Below are 20745 nucleotides of genomic sequence, written 5' to 3'. Positions count from 1 at the left end.
TACATAGGATGGAACAGATGCACATAGGATGGAATATTATTCTGCCATAAAAATTAATGAAATTCTTATACATGCTACAACATGGATAAACTTTGAAAACATTATGCTAAGTGAAATAAGCCAGACACAAAAGACCAAACAGTATACAGCAGGTCCTTAAATAACACTGTCTTTTTCAATGTCATTTTGTTATAACGTTGGTAAGAAAAAAAATGGATTCCTTGGCTGGTGCCACTGCCTGCATGGATTGTCTCCAGGCGCTCCAGTTTACTCCTACCTCCCAAAGATGCATACATTAGGTGAATGGGTGTGTCTACATGGTCTCAGTCTGGGTTAGTGCAGGTATGTGTGCCCTAAGATGGGATGGCATCCTGTCCAGGGTCAGTTCCCACTTTGAGCCCTGAGCTGCTGGGAGAGGCTGTGGCCACTGCAGCCCTGAACTGGAGTCACTGAGGATATCATTACCCTATTTGTTTTTATTAATCTTAAATGTATGTATAGCTGATATAGTTTGGCTGTGTCCCCACCCAAATCTCATCTTGAATTGTAGCTTCCATAATTCCCACGTGTTATGGGAAGGACCGGGTGGGAAGTAATTGAATCACAGGGGCAGGTCTTTTCCATGTTGTTCTCATGATAGTGAATAAGTCTCATGAGAGCTGATGGTTTTATAAAGGGGAGTTCCCCTGCACATGTTCTCTTGCCTGCCACCATGGAGGGCATGACTTTGCTACTCATTTGCCTTCCGCCATGATTGTGAGGCCTCCCCAGCTGTGTGGAACTGCGAGTCAATTAAACCTATTTCCTTTATAAATTACCCAGTCTCAGGTATCTTCATGAGCAGCATGAGAACAGACTAATACAATAGCTCACAGTTATTTCAATTTGTAATAGTATTACTGTTTGGGGTCTTTATTTACAAGTTTGATGATGTTTTTGTGACCAGAAATATGCCATAGGATCTTAACTGTTATTTATATCAATTAGCCTATAGTATAACAGGTTTCTTTATATGTTGTTTTGCTGAAAGTCACAGTTTCCAAGAACCCGTCGATGATGTTAAGAGGACTTGCTGTATTATTCCACTTGCAGGGGATATGTAGACTAGGGAAATTCCTTGGGACAGAAAGTAGAATAGAGGTTACCAAGTTCTGAGGATAGGGGAGAATAGGGAGTTGCTTCACGGGTACAGTTTCTGTTTGGGATGAAAAATCTCTCTTTATAGATAGTGGTGATGGTTACACACATTGTGAATGTACTTAATGGCACTTAACTGTACATTTAAACATGGTTAAAATGGTAAATTTTGTTATGCATTCTTTACTACAATAAAAAACTATGTAAAAAAAAGATAAAGCTGGTGCGATCTTCCTTGAGAAGCTAATTCGGGTGGCTAAGGCTGATCAAAGATGTTTGGAAAAAAGGTCCCCCCACTGCCAGCTTTTATATATATACATTTTGTACAGGTTATTTTCAATTATGATGGGAGATAAATCTAGCAAATTTAAATTAATCTTCATTTTATACAATATTCCGTATCACTGATTATTTTTGTTTTGAGACAGAGGCTCACTTTATCACCCAGACTGGAGTGCAGTAGCATGAACACGGTTCACTGCAGCCTCAACATCCCAGGTGCAAGCAATCTACCCACCTCAGCTTCCCAAGTAACAGGGACTACAGGTGTGTGCCACCAGCCTGGCTCATTTTTGTATTTTTTGTAGAGACAGAATTTTGCCATGTTTCCCAGGCTGGTCTCAAATGCCTGGGCTCCAGCCATCTGCCTGCCGCAGCCTCCCAAAGTTCTGGGATTAGAGGCGTGAGCCACTACGCCTGGCCCACTTACTTTTTGTCCTTCCCATGCATCACAAGAAAATGATTGGAAATACTGTCACCAAATTTGGAGGTTTAAGGTAGTCAAACTTAAAATATAGGCTCTGTGGCAAACATAAAATCCACAATCTACTGTGGTGGTACCAGAAGCACTTCAGAGATAAGGAGTCATTATCTAGAGATGAACCCAAGTCTTGTGCCTCGGCTGATGCACAGCAGAATGCAGTAGATACAGCCAAGTTCCCCAGATGAACTGCCTGCCAAGTCTAAAGGCAGAAACTCAGAACTGCAGGTGTGGGTGGCAATGAGGCCTTGACAGGAGCAGCTTAGGCTGTAGCATGTTTCAGGGTTAGTGACAGCAGGGGTTTATTTAAGATTGGTTAATAATTCTCCCCAGCAGCTTTGGGTCGGAGCTGGAGCGGTAGCAAGATGAAGCATCTAGTAGGGAGCAGAGCCCGCTGGAATGGGTTTGGTTTTTGGTGCTTACTGCTTATATTCAGAAAATTTCTACTCCAGACTTACAGTCAGCAAGAGGACATCACTGTTTTACCTCACGTCCTAGCCACAACTGGTGTAGGTTACTGTTTTAGAATGGAAGAAAGGAGAGCACATGGGGTGGAGGGAAGCTTTCTGATTAAACTAAGGGTTTGGCAATATTTTTGTCCAAATTACCATATTCTGAATGAATGGACTTTGTGTAACAGCTTCAGAAGTGGCTCAAAAATAGGCACACAGATGTCTTACAATAGTTTCATCAGAAATAAATTACTGATAAATTGGAGGAATTCCTTTACAGTGTTTTAAAATTATAAAATGTCCATTGTGAAAACTTGAAAACATGGAATATGACAAACTACCAAGTTCTTGAATGTTTTTTGCTCTAATTCCACCTTCTGAACATTCATGTTATTTTGGAGGATGGGAGGATGGTGGTAGCGTGCAGCAGCAGCACTGAAGCAAGAGCAAACAGGAAGCCTCAAACAGCCTTATGTGGCCCCAGTCTCTCTGCTCCCACGCACGCTCTCAAAGTGCACCGTTAAAATTAAACCACTTCTGGCACATGCTGGCCAGATGCTAGCCAGGCCAGCTACATGCTACTAAGCTATGGTAATGAAGAATGTTTCCTACTGTGGACTTCCAGGTCTGTCAGGACCACTGCCAAGTCTCTCTATAGCCCAGAACACTCCACTCAGGCAAATTTTCCTGACTGGACAATCAGCCAAAATCATTTAAAGGCTGCTAGGTTGGGGGCATCACTGTACTGGGTGAGAGAACAACTTCTCCATGTATTACTAAAATGCCACTGGAGAGTAAAACTGATTTGAGATAAGCAGCGTTTTTCATAACTGGGATGCCTACAAACAGTGACAGCTCTTTTCAAAAGCAAAGGACATAAAAGCAGGCGTTTTCTTAGGGATGTACTTTATCTAAACCTCTCTCTTGACCCCCTTAGGGAATCTAAGTGCAGAAAGTTCCTGGCAAGAACATTATCATCACTGGCCTCTGCTGCCTTCTCTACTTAATGCATACCTGTTTCCTATGCTGGAAAATTCTTTCTACTTAGCTCTGTCTATGCAAATTTAACCTTACCTTTAAAGCCGGGTGTTCCCACTCCCTCACGAATGCAGGAACATGAACCTCCTCCTAATTATGAGTCCTTATAATGAGACCATTTCATGTGGTCCCAGCCTCTCTGCTACCAGCACTCATCTCAAATAGCCCAGTTCAAATAAGACTATGTCTCCTGGCAAAAATAGAATGCCAATTTCATCTTCTATAGATGCACACAGATGCACAATCTTCTTCAGTCATCAAATACACATTGAACACCACAGTAGAGACTAGGCTTGTTCACAAATATTCTGATTTGTTCTTTCAGGCCCTCCCGAACTGCCAATGTGACTTGCTTTGGCCAATGAAACAATTCAGGTAGGGGGAACAGCTAGAGCCAAGTGCCTGTAAGACCCTAGGGCTTGAGTGGGACAGGCCTGTTCTGAGGTCAGCCATAAGACCAGTACATCTAAAGCAGACTGAGGAAGGTGAGTTCAAGAGGTCACAGGGACTAGATAAGATACGGGGCTTTGCAGGCCACTATAAGGACGCTGGCTTTCTCTGAGTGGCAGGGATTTGAACAGAGGAATGACGTGATCTAAGCAGGGACAGGGAGGATGCAGGGATTCACTGAGGATGAGGGGAGGGGTAATTTTCAGCTGAACCTTCCAACTTAACCTTCACTGCCAAAGGATTTTTAAAGCTTCCCAGGTCACTCTACCTTGCTGGCAGGTTGAGAACCACTACTTCAGAGAAGCCTGGGAACCGATAACAGAAGGGAAATCTGCAATCCTTTATTTTAAACCTAGTTTTAATCGCTTTGCTAATCAAACCTATGACAGTTGACAATCAAAGCTGCATTATTTCCTCCTCCCCTAACTCACCCCTCTGGAGGGGAGAGTTAAAACATAATGGGGAATGGGGGGTGGAGAAGAGACATGACTAATTTTCCAAGCATTAGAGACTGCTATAAAACATAAGGATGATTTATAAGGTGGCTAATTTCATAAAAATATGATTTTCCTAACTTTTAGAAAACATACTTTCTTTTTCACTTTTAACAACACTTCTTTCTGGCCCTTAGTATTTATCTCCTTTTCTTCCCCTCTTCCACCTTCCCTTTTCCTCTTCCTCCCTTGCCAAGCAGAAAAATGCCAACTTCATTAAATGACTTTGAGTTCAAGTCGAAGAAAATCACATATTCTAAGATTAAAAGTACATTTTCACATATTCAAATTTTATACCCAAAGGATTTTGAACAAAAGTGACATTCAGTCCAAGAAACTAAAATATCAAAGATGGTTCCAAGAGATTCAGAGAACCGACCACATGATCTTCAAAAATTGCTACTGTATTCTTCCTTATCTCAAATTATGGAGACTTGCCCTCCAGGAAGTTTCCTTCTTGGAACCCTGCTCCTCTTGGGATGAAGCTTTTACTGACACTGCGGTCCTGTCAGATGCCAAATCCATCTGGTCGTGAAGCAGGGAAACCTCTGAAGGTCAAGTTGAATCAGTAACACTACTGACAGTCACTGTAGAGTTGACCTTGAACAAGGATATTTATACATGCATATGTAATACACTTAAACAGACTGTCATTCAACAGTCTGGCTTATTTGATACGTTGCAAAAATCAGGACAGAGCACATGGCAAACAAATCCTTTATGAAATTCGAGGAGGCAGAATTTCATGACTTACTTTCCTAAGAGTACTTACAGAAGCCCTAAAACAGAATGTGGCCTGGGGACCTATACATTTAAAACAAAAACAAAGAAGGCAACAACAAAAAGCAAGCATCCTGATTTCAGACGTGAAAGTAAATTCTAAGGAAGGATACCCAGGGAGTTTCTTTTCTGTGATCTAGGCACAAAAACAGTTTCACTGGCCTTACCAAATGCTAAGACCGCTTTCATTTTATTAAGGATCATTGCAGCAGGATATGTCTGTTAAAATACATCAGGAAAGGTGAACAGTTATAAAAGTCAAACTTATACCAAGTGCATGAAGACTTATTTGCTATGCCTAATAAGTTTAAAAAGCCACTTATGTGCCTCCACTGTATCCAATTACTAGAAAATTTTTTTGTTAGGACTGTTCTGGAAACTTTTAGTTAAAAAACCTTTTCAGCATTGTTAGTAGGCAGTTAAAAGTTCAATGGCTAAAATAATTGAGAATAGCTCTGCTCTTATGATATACAGTGAATCTTCACAAAAATATTTTCGTTAAATATTAATAGAATCAAATATACATTCAAGACTGTCACATAGAATTAGAAGAACAATCCCTGAATGGTTTCAGTATGCTAATGTAAGGTACACATCTAATCCCTTTGACCCAGAACAGTTACACTCTTCTAGCAAATGCTTTGATTTTAATACTAGATAATTTTTAGCTGTTACCAAGACAAACACAAATAGTAAAATAAAATACAAAAAATATATTTAGTAAAGGTGCAGCATGGCCATAGCCTAAGTCAGAGTTTGAGTTGACACCGAGAACAAAGTTAGAGCCCTCAGTCGCCTTTAACAAAGACTGCACTTTAAAGAACAATTATTTTCAGAGAGTTACTCACTGATGTCTCCAAGTCACAGACTAAATTGGATCCACATGTCAATACCCCAGTAAAATATTAGAAGTAACTCTCTACTCACCTCAATTATGTAATTCAAAGTAAATCCTTAAAATCATTTCCCCCATCTTTAGTCTTTATTATATTCCTCCCTGAACACTTCAATTCAGCAGTCTTTCCTTTCCCAGTCACTGCTGGAATAACATTTCTCATACTGATGTTGACCTAATGCTAGAGCATCTGTACACATTTGATTTGTGTATTTTCAAGCCTCACATTTGGAAATTTGTCCAAATATATACAGCTTTTCTTTAAACGTCTCATCCAGTTCTTAAAAGACTTAAAATAATGAGAGAAGTACCAAATACTGACTTGCAATCTGATCATTCAAGAATAACAATTTCAGAAACAAATTAAACTGCCATTTTGTAGATCAAAATCAAAATATTGTAAATATTGCTAGTTCACATTGATTTCTGGAAAAACTTTCTTGTAGCTAGAGAGAAGTGCTTTGGTATGGAAGACACAAGCCTATATCTAAACTATCACAGAAACATGTCTCTAAACTATCACAGAAACATGTCTCTAAACTATCACAGAAACATGTCGAATGTTTAGCTAATTCACTATTTAGGCAGTCTGAATCACCTTAGATAGGGTATCAGAAGAAATACACACAATGCTCATGTAAACAACAGGCAGCCAGAAGAGCAAAATCTTTTACCAACATCTGGTAAGTTGTTGGTTTTGTGGCAAGTAAGCAAAGTTCTATAGAGGGCATGCAAACCAATTTCCCAGCGTAATTCATTAAAAAATATAGTACTTTTCAACTATAATAAAATTGGACTTGATAGGAAGTTTAATCTGAGCTATTAAGTGATGGGAAATTTAATTTGAACTATTAATTGATAAAAAGGAAAAAGAGAAGGGCACTCCAATATAAGTTTCTCAGTAATAAATTAAGAAAAAAGAAATAAAACAACTTAAAGTAGCTTCGACATTCAAAAGAAAAGCTCCAAAGCGGGGTGAAGGGGGAACCCAACCCTAAAAAACCCCATGAACAAAACTGAATGATACAATTTGACGAGCGAAGAGGTTCCACTTACATATAAATCAAATAAAACCTTATTTGCCTTACTTAATCTTACTAAGTTCTAAGACGTTTTACCTTTGGTTATGAAGCTTCATTACTGCTCTATTACACATTCTACAATAAACAAAACGAGCTCTTGTGGCTCACAGACTTTCACTTTAATTAACAGTTCAACTCTAAAAATTCTCTAATTATGGGAGCCATGACTAGAATCAATTAAACCTGTAAGTCACTTTCAGACATGAACACAGGATATAATATAGCCAATGATCAGAATTGGTAGAGGAAATAAACACCTCCTTTCTGCATCCTAAAAACACACACATTAAAGTGCCATTTTGAAGCAGGCACTAAACCACAGATACTAGGTGAGGAAGTCCTTTCCCAGACCACTCCCAATTCCCAATTTCAACTCTTCAAGGGAGTAATCATCTATTAGAAGACAGACAAATGGGAATGTTCTTACTAAAAATAAATTACTCTGGCTTCTTTATTTCTGGAATGTTTCATGACAATAACCATCAACTGAAACTTTTTGGCTTTCAGTAAACTTCCTAAAATCAGGAAGGAACAAATCTAGTTCAAATTCTATCAGATTTATCTCTCAGTTGAAAAAAAATCTTTTAAGGTCTTCCAATAACTAATTTCAAATTTTCCAGGTTTCTTAGAATAAAAATGCTGCTTGCAATATTAAACAACCATAAATACACACACATTATGCAATTGCCTGTTTATTTAGTGGCACCAGTTTTGCAAACTAGAAATTATTTCTACTTTTCATCTAACATACAATCTGCAACCATTAGCAGGCTGAATGAAATTTTTCAATGAATTTGAAAATAAACAGTACATTCTTAAAGTTAGAACTGAATTCACATATTTTCTTTGGACCAGGAAATAATACATAATACAAAATATACATTTATGGAATTTCTTTAAAAGTGTGGATCACATAAACTGCAAAGTGGGTGAGTTGCTATGAAGAATTTTGTTACACACTGTAGTTAAGAAAAATATTTCTGCAATTATATTAGTCTTAACATTTATAGAGTTTAAAAAATGAATCTCTATATAATGCAACATGCTTTTAACATGTACATATCTCTCCACTCATAACGTTTATACAAATTAAGTGACATAACTCATTTCAAGAGTGAAATCAATCAGTATTGGGGCATATCACTACAAACAAGGTACTTTCCTGCAGATATGCTATTAAGTTAGTCAAGGGAGAACCAGGTAAGACAATGGTTTCTATGTTCCAGAAGTCCCACAAATGACAATAAGCTGTAATTAAACATCTGATTTTGGCAACAAATGCAAAATTCTATGTTTGTTACATTGTACTTACTATATTTTAGGAATCTCATTAACTGTGCATTGGTGGTGGTTGTCCGTGTTGGATGTTATTTTAACATCCTGAATTAGTACATAAATAACCTAATTCCTTAGAATATAAATTGAATTAAACATTTAATGAATTCTAATACTAGAAAGCTCAAAACATTAAAACCTGGAGCTCTGACAGGTAAATGTATTACTTGTTAACATAGTATATCTGCATTATGAAAGCCAAAAATGTTCCAGATACATTCAATTTCTGTTTTATCTCTTTTCTATTGAATTTCTAAAGTGGTAAATCTTAGAGAAAGACATTAATGTCCAAAACTTCTGAATACTATTTTTTTCACCTTTTAATCACTTTCCCCCCAAATATAGTATTTTTAAAAAGGTGTATTTTAATGTCAGATTCTAGCCAGGCCCCCCATCTACCTCTAGAGTGAAACAATTCCTTAAAATAGACTCAAGTTATTTTCATGCCCTTGAAATAATATTTTTGGGCTTTGCAGGAAAAGGGATGATGCCCTACTGTACTTTAGAATGGGCTCTTAACCATGGGGTCTCCATGAACCACTACAATATTGTAAACTTTAGGGAGATATGTATGTTATATATGCATTTTCCTGGGTAAAGGAGTCCCTAGGATTCATCAGTCTCAAAAGGCCTGTGACCCCAAAAGGTTAAGCATTGCTAAAATGATTTTGTGTCATTCACTGTACCTAATTAGGATATAACTAATTTTGTTCCGCAGCTACCCAATCTTTTACATCAATCTAACTTACTTTAGATAGTACCATACAAATGCACATTACTAAATAGTCTTATACTGGATCAGGAGGACTATATAAAAGAAAAGAAAACTCTAAACAATTTTCTAAACATTTAGTTTAATGAGAAAACCGTTAGTTGAAAACTGGGTTTTGGAGCAATGAAAAGAAATGAAGGGTTGGGTTTTCTAGTGAAGAAACACTGTATTAATTCTTCTCAGTTGTTTCTACGACGAAGAATCAGTAACTCTTACTAATTTCCTTGCTGGAAAAATCAAATTTTCTGAAGCAGCAAAGGTTGATTCTTGTTGGTTTATGTGACACAATCGTTCTTATAAATTTACAGCCAGATACAAAGAAGACTTTCCTATGGCTTTTAAAACAATTAAGAGTAATTCTTCCCTAGCTATCCCACTGCCATTTCCCCATTCCTCCATCTCCCAAGTTTTCTCATTTTCAGCCAGGTTTAACACAGTATTAGCTGGCCTTGATGAAGTAACACACTAAGCTTTCTTGCTCAAGAAAATGGAATTGTCCTGTTTCTGTTTGAAAAAAAGAGAAAACACCAAGAGGAAAGTAGAGGAAACGAGGGCAATATTTCGTGCAGGATAAGGAAGAAAAAAAGTCAACATTATCAACTTAAACAATCCTTTTCTCCATCTCATAAAAATATAAGCTGTCAACTACAATTTCAATACCATTATAAGTTTTTCTAATTAGCACTCCTATCTGCTAGTAATATAAATAGGAAAACAGTGAGAGCAGAAGCCACTATCTTAATATACAGAACAACTGAAAGGGAATCTGTGAACAAAATTACAAAATGTTCATTTGACAATGAATTGGAACCAATGCCTCTCATCATTTCTATTGAGCGTTTTGACTATCAGTAATAACTAACATTTAACTGAGACTTATTATTTTGATCAACAAAACAATACAGTATTATACATTTTGAAAATGTATTCTTAAATATTTCAAGCATATTCCAAGGTAATATACAATTTAAAACATATATAAACCAAAACACATGGCACATAACTGAAGGAAGTAACACCAAATTAGGCTTCCAAAATTTTGAACTCTTAAGAAGGCTTCCTAATGCCTAAAAGAAAAACTAGAAGACTAGATATTGAAAAAATGGTAATCTCACTAGCAGTATCTGTGAGCAAAAGTATATAAAACTCTTTAAGGTCCCTTAGAAGAAAAACCTCAAATGAGAAACAATTATATACTAAGATATTTACACATATTTTCTAATACAAAATCCTAATACTGTACAAACAGCCAAGTTTGAACTAAAAGTATATACCATGAAATTCAAAATTAAAATAAAACAAAAAATGGAGAAAAAAAGCAGTACCCAATTTCAACAGTTCTTTCAGAAATCACAAGTTGAACTCCAAATGAGTTTGTCCAGTAAAGATGGGCAGTGAAATTATTTTAAAATATTAAAACATAGTAATAATTTGGCTAAAATTTGACAATAACACTGGCAGTGTGTTGCAAAAACACAGAGTTCTAGACCTAAGATAAATTTAGCTAGAGATATTTACATTTTTAAATGCCTTAAACTCAAACTCCACCTACATTTCCATGGCTGGAGAATTTTCAGAAATCTATTACCTATTCCTCTGAGTTACTGCTGTCAGCAGGAAGAATAAAGGCCATTCGATAAATGCAATCAAGCATACTGAATGGGCTTAAGCCTCTTCAGTCCAATTTTATTCTTATGCTAAGCAAAATTTTCTTCTGAATGATTTTTAACTTCGGAGAGAAGAAAATAAACTGGAGAAGAGTTTTCAGGTGAGTAAAGGAAGTTTATAAACAAGCTCTTTAGGGCAGGGACCTGCCTTGATTAGCTAAGTACCTGGTAGATAACGGGTGGGCAATAGCTTTTTTTTTTGATGAGTGATCCAGTTATAATACTAACATACACTAGATTATAAATTGTCCAAATGTAAACTTGAAGCCAAGGATCTACTCATTTCTTTACAGTCCCAAGGTGCTTAGCCTAGAACAGTGTTTTACCGATAATACTCGAAACATTTTGTAAAAAAAAACTAAGTTATTAGCTGGGTTACTATATGGTCATATGAATGATCACTAAAAGTACTGCTGTAATTCAGATTACTTGAATTACATAACTAATTTATTACTTCATCCAAATTTCTTAATGTTGAGATTAGTATAAAAAACTAAGTGGCTAGAGCAGTTGCATTAAGTACTCTAGAAGCAAGTTAATGCACTATAAAGTAAGTGTTTGAGATACTTCCAAAGTTGAATTAAGTATCACTTTGATTTTTTAAAGTAAGCGCTAATATTGATAACTGCTTCTATTGTCTATAAAAGTATATTCCCAAGAAAGTGGAAATTAGGAGATTCTACCCTGTTAAAACAATGAAAGAAGGGTCAGTGAAATTTTTTAATATTAGGGTAAAACAAAGCCTGCTACACAAAATGTTATTTCCTATTCATAGCAGCAAATAAGACATTTAAGTGATAAAAGTATATTTTGAGTACTGTATTATCATCACACAAGAACTTTTTCCCTCCAAAGAACAGAACACATCAAACATTTCTGAGGCATTGCCCTGAGATGCTAATTAGCACAAAAAAAGGGGATGGGGGTGAAGAATTTAAGTGGTACAAGAATGAAGTGCACAGTAGAGGTGCAAAAGTGCCTTTAAAACGTACGGTTGGTTTCCCCCACTATTACCTCCAGGAATCAGGAACAGTCTGCTGTTATAATGTATACTTCCTTCCTGTATTTTTATAGTAAAAAAATTATTAGTATGGCAGTGCTGATTCATGTGGAAAAGATTTAGTCTTCTCAGATCACTCAAATACAGTTCTCTCTTGTTTCCAAGCCTAATTTCAATACTAATAATTTTGACAGGAGTATTTTAATTTTCTCTTGTTTAAAGACTCAAAAAAAAAAAGCCGTAAATATGCTGTTATGGTTTGAAATATAGCTTTCCATCACATACTCTACTTGTGATTTAAGTTGTGCATCTCAAAAGATTACACAGTCCAGTTCAAAGTTTTGCAATTTCTGGAACTAAAACTGTCAGTCTACTTAAAATATTAAGGAACTGGCTTGTTATAGTAGGGATTTAGCTTTCAGTACCAGCATGTCCGGTAATTAAGTCTATAATACAAGCACTGATATTCATTAAATGCACATTTAGATACTTGCAAAGCCATAACTTAGAACATTATCATACTTCGCACTCTACCACAGATTTAGACATTAAGTATTTATTGTAAGTATGGAATTGGTTCTGTAATTTCAACTGATATGAATTTCTAAATATAAATAGTACTTCAGTTTTTCTTCATTCATGCTGGAATAAGATATAAATTAAATACAATTAAGTTACATTTAATCACCTCACAAAATAAGAGGGATAATGAAAAAATTTTGCTGGTATTTAACTACTTAAATCTGAGACATTTCACATTACTTTCCCCACTACTCCCCTAACTTTACATTAATTTTAAGGCTATATATACAAATATGCATATTTCCAAGTTAGGGAAAAAACAAATATAACAAAATGGACTATACTGGTTTTTATACACAAAGTTTTGATTTTGTATTCAATGTTGTATTTTAGTCTTACATTTTAATAGTTTTCTAGTGGGAATCTGCCTACTGAATGATTACATGGTGATAAATACAATATTCAACCGAAAGAGACAAAAATACAGAAGGGCACGAACAGTAATCTTTTCAATGTGACAGATTTTAAAACTTACTTTCACATGCTTAATCAGAGGAATTTAAGCCTAAATTAAATTAGGTTATTTTTACATCTACAATTCCTTAAGCTTTGAAAGTTATTTGTAAAGGCCAACGGCTAAATATTATCAACATGCTATATTTCAAATCACAAATACATCTTAACCACTTGGATTCTAAAGACATGGGCCAATTAAAAATCACGGGCAAACACACACAAACACACACACACACCCCTACCATAGAGTGTTAGATTGTCAAACTTTGACAATTATTTTAATTAAACTGAGGCAAATCCAAGCTGATACACATCTTAATGAAAAATAAGCAGCCTGAAAGAAACTATTTAAAAAACAGATTAAGGTACAACCAAAAATTAAATCTTTTAGTCTTTCTAATGGAAGGAAACACTTTCATCTATGCCTTGAGTAACAGTGTTGTCCAATTAAAAGAGACTAACATCTTTCCCTATGAGAAACGTCTCATTACAATGGCACAGTGTTTTAAAAGGCCGGGGTAAAAGAGGAATTACACATACATGATTAAATTTCTTGTTTGTTAAATCAAGCTTTATTGATAAAATGGAATTCAGAATATCTTACTAGGAACAGCAGCAGGCCCAGCCAATCATGATAGCAAAAATGTGGCAGTTTCCTACTATATGTAGGAAGCTGCTGCTTATCAATTAGTAATTAAATGTAAGGACTTGTAAAAGAGGTGCAAAGAAACAAGGCATTTAGCCCCAAGATTGAGATTCTTACAAATACACTGTATTATTACCTGCAATACTCATGGAAACAACGAAGGAACATCCTGAAAGACAGTTAAATGAAGGGACTGGCTTTATCAACAATGCCAACTCCCCTACCAAGAACATTTAAGATAGTTTTCAATAACTCCTTGGATGCTCAGCTTTGTAAGATTTTGAGATTATTTTCCATAATCATCTGCACATTTGAGCGTCTAGCTGACATGGCTGCTGCTCTCCCTGTTCCAACCCCAAGTCCAAACACAACATGACTTGAAACGGCTATATATCTGTTGCATCACACAATAACCCAAACATTTCTTGTAACTTTGATAGTGATTTAAAGCAGTTCATAATTAAATATGAGCATTTTGTACAAGGACAATTACACTTTACAAAAAAAACAAAATCATACAACAAAAATTGCTGGAGTCTGATTTACAACATGAATTATGGTTTGAAATCACGTTTACATAAGTCTCAAATTTACAAAAAAAAAAATCAGTTCTGGGCTAGCTGTTGTACTGCTGAAGTTCTCTGATGTAATCATTCTCACCCATGTCATATCCCCTTCCTTAAAGTTGAGGATGGATGTTAAAAGGTTCAACAAAGTTGAGCTGTACTCTCCTTTGGAGGTGAAGGTAAACTCCATGACTAGATGAGCAGTTTTACCACATATCATCTGTTGATGTAGAGTCCTTTATAAAAGGAAGCAAAACAAGGAACAACGTTAAAATTTAGCAGTGCCAAAATACACCATACTTTCTGAATAATGGAGAAAGATAATGTTCTGTAAAGATGACTTTCAGAATATAAATGTTTTTTCAAGTATATAAGTATATATGTGTATATATGAAATATCAATGTTTAATCTGTTCAAAGAATTGTTAATCCTTTGTTTTGTTTTGGAAAATATTTGAAATATGGTTTTATGGTGAGGCTGACCAAATGTATTACTAAATCAATAAATCGATTAAAAAGAATTTTTTCTTTAATGAAATCCAATACAGTTTTAGAATACCACTTTTATAAACCTTTATTGCATCAGAAAAGATTAAGAACTCAAGTAAGATGAGATGTGAAGAAGCTTCATAATGCAATACATAAAATATTTCAGAGCTGTGCCCACATGATTTTTACGTTATCACTTTTCTATAAACATCATACAACAGAATTGCAATAGAACACTTAACTGGAGAGTATGGCATTCTAATGTCTATTTATGCAAACAATTCTGTAATATTTAAGTGAAGTGTATACTTCGGGATTCCTGACAAAGGTAATTCCAACCATATAAACTATTTAGTGGAGACAAACATTCTGAAGTTCTGCTGCAGCTGCTTACAAAACTCAGAATAAGACAAGATTCTGAGCAGAGATAGTCCCAACTTCGGAAAAAAAAAAAAAAACCATTTAGTGGAGGCAAAGCAAACCTTCTGAAGTTGACTGCTTGTAAAGACTTAAACAATCCAGAATAATTCAAAAGGACTTTCTTCTTTTTTGAGAGAGGTGGCCACTCACCATGATTATGTCCTCAATCACTAGAACTGTGGTGCAGGAGAGATCAGAGCAAGCAGAGTTCAAAGCAATCAATCAGGGGTGTGTGTAAGAGAATGGGTACAGTGAACAGCTCTGCAAAAACAGGTAGGAAGGATATGCATTTAGAGTGGAGGGGAAGGGAAAGCAAAGGGAGCTAAAATGCTACTTACAGTGTCATCATTTTTGTAAGGATTCAGTCTATTGTAAACGGCTTCAATAACATTCCTCCTAAGTGTAAAAAAATGCAGAAAATTAATTCTTCAGAAAGCAAAACATGCTTAGTAACTCATAGCCAGGTGTTTATTAAAATTTCTAAGATAATCTTATACTCAGAAATTATTTTAGTTCTATTTCTTGCTGTCAACAGTGACCCTCATTTTAAGATATTTGGGCCCCTATGTTAAGTAGAGGTGAGTTCACTCTAAAACGTCTTATAACACTCTACCAACCCAGTTAATAGAAGGCTAAAAATTACAGATTAAAAAAAAAAAAAGTCTATATAGTCTATCTCCATTTGAACTGGTTTAAATGGTTATGAGTCATCAATGGCAATGCCATTCTTAAGATATAATACTAACATAAGCTAGGTAAGAGTTGCATTGTAGTTTTGAAGAATCAGAGTATACTTTATATTAAAGCTTCTACTTTTCTTAATGCCCTTTTCAATAGTTCTATTAAAACTGAAATGTCAAATAAGACATTTCCATGACAAGTCTAGGAATTAGTTTTGAGTAACACTTTAAAAATCTGTAGTGTATTTACAAGTTATAGTCTCCCTACTTCCAAAGTTGATTTGACGTAATTTTATAGATCGTTTCATAGAAAGCCATATGGAAAAAAAGTTTCCAAGAAATAAAAGCTTCAAACAGGAAGTTCTACAATCACTAGTGATTACAAAGAACATGGTCACACTTGCAAAACACGGTAGAGAATCGAGAAAATTAGTCAATAATGTATCTTCACTGTAAGTACAAGAGGTCTTCACTTGTAGTTTTAGCACATTTACTCTATATCCAAATTCAAGCCAAAGGTATTTGCAAGTTTTATGTTTGTAAGTCAATTATATGGATATTTGAGGTAAAAATGTTTTAAGCCTTGGAACTGCTTGAATTTCCACTTTATTATGTAAAGATGTAAGCTTAATATTTAACACAAAGTAGTCCAATTCTATGAACTGAAGTAGAAAGGGAAAAGACAAGAAATATATTCTTCTTCCCTGACACCTAAAACCAACTAACCAGCAATCAACAACCAAAAACACTGGGAAAATCAGACATAGAAACATCGTCCATAAGAGGAAAGGGAATTTTCAGGGTGTTAAGTTACTCAGGGATTGACCAAATCAAATTATACTACTACTAACGATGACACTTAGAATTTTGTAAATTTTTAATGTAGTGCTATGTAATTTAGTTTAAAAAATCTTTCAGTATATTATCTTGTTTATGCTGTATGAGGAAATCAGTGCCAACCAAACTTCCAATAAAGACAACCCTCACTGCAATTAGTTACAATGATACTGATATCTAAGTCTAAACAAGCTCTACATAGTCTAACACTAAAAAAAAATTGAAATCACAGATTAAAACACAGATAAATGCATCAGTTCAGAAATTAGGTAAACACACATTTTATCAATAAATACCTAACATTTTCATACACTGACATAAAGCGTAAGAGTGTACAGAATGTAACTTACTTGCTTGCCAATTCACCCCCTGGTGGGAGGCTGGGGATGTTCTCACTCGCTAATGTGCGCATCACATGGACTAAGTCGGGGACGCCTTCCCCCTGCTTCTTTATGATTTCTGGGAATCAGAAGTACTTTTTTTGTAAGTGTTATCCAAATTTAATTAAAAGAAAACCGAAATAAAGATAACCTAGCTTTTAAATATGGCATTTACCACATCTGAGATATTTCTAATCTGGTATTATCAAAAAAAAAAAAATCAAGTTGACCTTTGAAGATTTATGACAAAAAATGCATAAAATGACACATAAGATTAACTTCAAATCAAAACTAAAATATGAATATTTCATCTTAAATCAGCATATTATATAATCAAGGATATGTGTGCACAAGTGAGAATATCTTTTCTTAAGATGTCAACTAGTTACTTCTTACATCACTTCTGTCTTTAGACTGGAAACATGTTTCCTGAACTTTGCCCTATATAATATACTGCGTGGAATTTTAAAAAACAATTTCAAGATTTGAAAATAATAACCCTTAATTATAGGGGAATTTATAGATTATACACTAACTCAATTATTTTATGTATATATTTATATTTGTAAAATGATATTTAAATAGCATCCACAGATTATGTACTTGAACATCACTGTCTCAGTTTAATTCTTCTCTAAAATATCTTTAAACAATATACTGTATAGATATATAATACCATTTCCTTCATTGATTACTTGAACAAAGCCTTGAATAGAAAAGGCCTAAATTTCCTTACACAACGCTTAAAAAGAGAACCATTTGATAAACCATACAACTGCATTTAAAAGAATTTTAAAATATCCAGTTATTAAAAGGGCACAGCAATATGTGATCTGTAGTGCTGCTGTGCAGATGCATACTGTTATTCACATCACAGAATATAAAAAATTATGAACAAAGAACCTTACAAAGAACTCTAAAACTATTCCTCTAAGTATAAAAAGTCTTCACTTGCAGTTTTAGCACACATACTCCACATGCAAATTCAAGTCAGAACTATTTGTAAGTTATATGTTCAAGTTTTGTTGAGTTTTGTTTTCAATGTTTACAGTAAGAAATGGTATTTTCTTCGTCATTAGTGGGGCAAGAAATCATCACTCTGCTTCTCAATTTGTAAATACCTTTGAAAATAACAATGCATATAAAGATTCATCCTTCAATCAGGCCTCACAATTTTTAAAGAAGACATGGCTACCCATAATATTTCTTTAAATGGTTCAAACTGTCCTTTTAGAATAAAGGCCAAATTTTTACCATCTATTACTTTTTTGCCTTAAAAAAAAAAAAAAAAAAACAGTCTTAAATCTGAACAAAAAGCAAGGATCTCAGATTTGGTTTGCCAAGTTCCTTTATTGTGTAATCTTTAACATCTAGTATATTTGTTCTACATGGTTCTAATGCTGGAAATCTGCTGTACAAAAATAAAGGGATTTGATGTTTACCTAAACTGCACAATTTCACAATCTAAAACTAATACACTTAACATACAGTCTCCACTAAGCCAATACAATTATTTGGATAGATAACTAGATACAATAGAAATAAACACTGATGATAAGTTGAATCAATAATGGTTTCAGGTCTAAAAAACATTACCTTGAATCATCTATACTTGATGTATCTTACATCTCTTTTGTTAAAATATAAATTAGGATATTTTAACTGTGAAGAAAATTACAGGAAAACAAATTCTCATAAAAAAATAATGTAAAGTTTTAAAAACAGTTAATATCTCCTATTCCACGTGGGACAACACATTTAAACTACCTGAACATTCATACTATACTAGCCTTGCTTCTATCTGCTTTCAAAAAAGAAAAAGAAATGAATTTTAAGAAATATTCCTTTAATTTCTGTTATCTATATGTTTTACTTAGAATTATAAAGACTGAATGCTTCTTCTAAAGAATATTTATGTATAGAAGATCCATGTTTCACATACATATACACAAACACATTCTGCTCCTTTCCACTCCCCTCCACCAAGCTTCAGGGATTCTATCAGTTATCTCCAAATTAGCAACTTTAAAGCTAAGGTAGTCAGTAGCAAAGATTTTGAAAATATATACATAAAAGTATAATTTTAAATTGGCTTAGAAGGACCACAAAATTAATAGTAGTATAAATTATGAGCTGAATCTTTTCACACCCCCAGAGAGTCAAGTATTTAGAAGGGAACAAATAAGAGAAAAGGAGAGCTGGAAGGCCTTTCCTTTTCTATATTGTGGACAGAGAAGCCAAAAACGTTCCAAGCAAATAAAAAGAGGTTTAGTAGGTCACAGCAATCTAGTGAAGGCATGTATTTAAAGAAAGAGAGAGAGAGAAAAGAAAAAGGCATTCGGGTGCCTGCTTTGGAAGCTGAAGGCAGTATTTTTCACTGAGGACATACAACAACTTTTACAATACAAACAGTTACATTCTATGTTTTAAAATAGCAGCAATTTTAATATAGTATTTAATCTCTAGTTGCAGTCTCATCAAATCTGAGTAAAAAATACCATATTTAATTTATGACAATCTCCAACTGAATGGTACAAGTATAATAACACTTTAACATATCAAAAATATTGAGTATCAATGTAAATTTTGTCCAGGTGGCAACTCTTGCTTGATAAGAAATATGAAATTATTGTAACAAAATTACGTAAAGTGAGTATTTCATAATTCCATCTAAAACTTAAAGAGTACACATTAAAGAAAAAAGCAGCAATTCATTTCTAAAATTGGATCCCATTTCATAGTAAAAATATTAAAATACCTATTTCTTTAAACCAATAAAAAAACATATGTGCCCAAGTTAAAGTGCCAATACATTAAATATCAACTTATCCCTATACATATTATTCTTACGAATTTATATTTTCCCACTAATCAACAGTTTGAACCAATGATTGTAGCATTCTAAATATTTTAAAATGTTACTATAATATCTATAATTTATATTGAATGATTTAAAATATAAAAATTCCAAGACCCTTGGTAACAGTAAGGAGACAAATTCGTTGAACAGTACGTCCAATGAATGCAATACTAAATAGTACAAACACATACTAGATGTATGACTATCAAGTGGCGGACGGCAATAAAAACAAAAGAGTAGCCTCTAGACAGTACTAAAGAACAAAACCAATCATGATTCTAGTATCAGACTGATTATGATTGGTATCAAACAGTAAAAAGGGAAAAAACAAAATTAAAGTGAATAGTAATTTTAATAATGCAGGCACAGTGGGATGTAGGTGTGGCAGGTCAATGTTTGCATGCGATTAGAGAGGTCTTTAATGTGCAAATTAACGACATTAGGAACCTAAAATGCATTTTAACGCTACTTTTTAAATTTAATTTTTTTCTTACTTTTTTTCTACCCCAGCTCACCAGCATTTTCATGTTTTAACACTATAAAAGTCATGTCAAGTTTTTCTGCTTAGAGAAACTGCATAATATATACACTTACTGCATATATGCAATAAACTGGAAGTCTCTGCAGAATTATGAGAAATATACTCCAGAAATGCCCAACTTATTTCTTAATCTTACTCGGCAGTTACTTTTCTGCCAGGTGGAGAAATATTATGTCTTTTATTGAGGTCTATCTTGTTTAGGTGAGACAGTTTATGACTTAGGTAAGAAGCTCTGAAACAGTTTAAAGCAAGTTTTTTAAAGTTGTGTATATAAAGTTGCTAATGACAAGTCTGTGATTTTCAAGTTATAGAAAAAAGGCCCTAGAGATTAAAAATTAATATACACAGCTTTTCATAGAAAGATGGTATTCAAATTATCACCATCACAATCTCTTTGTAATTAAATAAACCACAAATCAGATTTTC

At 34.4% G+C, this 20745-nt stretch overlaps 1 protein-coding gene across 6 annotated transcripts in view; it reads right to left on the bottom strand.

Moving 5' to 3' along the window:
- Positions 1-7764: 7764 nt before the first annotated feature.
- Positions 7765-20745, bottom strand: part of PPM1A (protein phosphatase, Mg2+/Mn2+ dependent 1A) — a 52908-nt gene continuing 39927 nt past the window's right edge. For all 6 annotated transcript variants that reach the window (XM_017859435.1, XM_017859432.1, XM_017859433.1 and 3 more), the window contains 3 exons: positions 16889-16997; positions 15360-15417; positions 7765-14348 (listed from right to left, as the gene is read on the bottom strand). In XM_017859435.1, the coding sequence (XP_017714924.1) occupies positions 14319-14348; positions 15360-15417; positions 16889-16997 (197 nt within the window). In that variant the 3' untranslated portion in view covers positions 7765-14318. The remainder of the gene's footprint in view (positions 14349-15359; positions 15418-16888; positions 16998-20745) is intronic.

The sequence above is a fragment of the Rhinopithecus bieti genome, unplaced genomic scaffold, assembly GCF_001698545.2.
Source record: "Rhinopithecus bieti isolate Rb0 unplaced genomic scaffold, ASM169854v2 scaffold_50364, whole genome shotgun sequence".
NCBI classification, from domain to species: domain Eukaryota; kingdom Metazoa; phylum Chordata; class Mammalia; order Primates; family Cercopithecidae; genus Rhinopithecus; species Rhinopithecus bieti.
The sequence above is the reverse complement of the archived record's forward strand: the minus strand, read 5'-3'. Positions and strand labels throughout refer to the sequence as shown.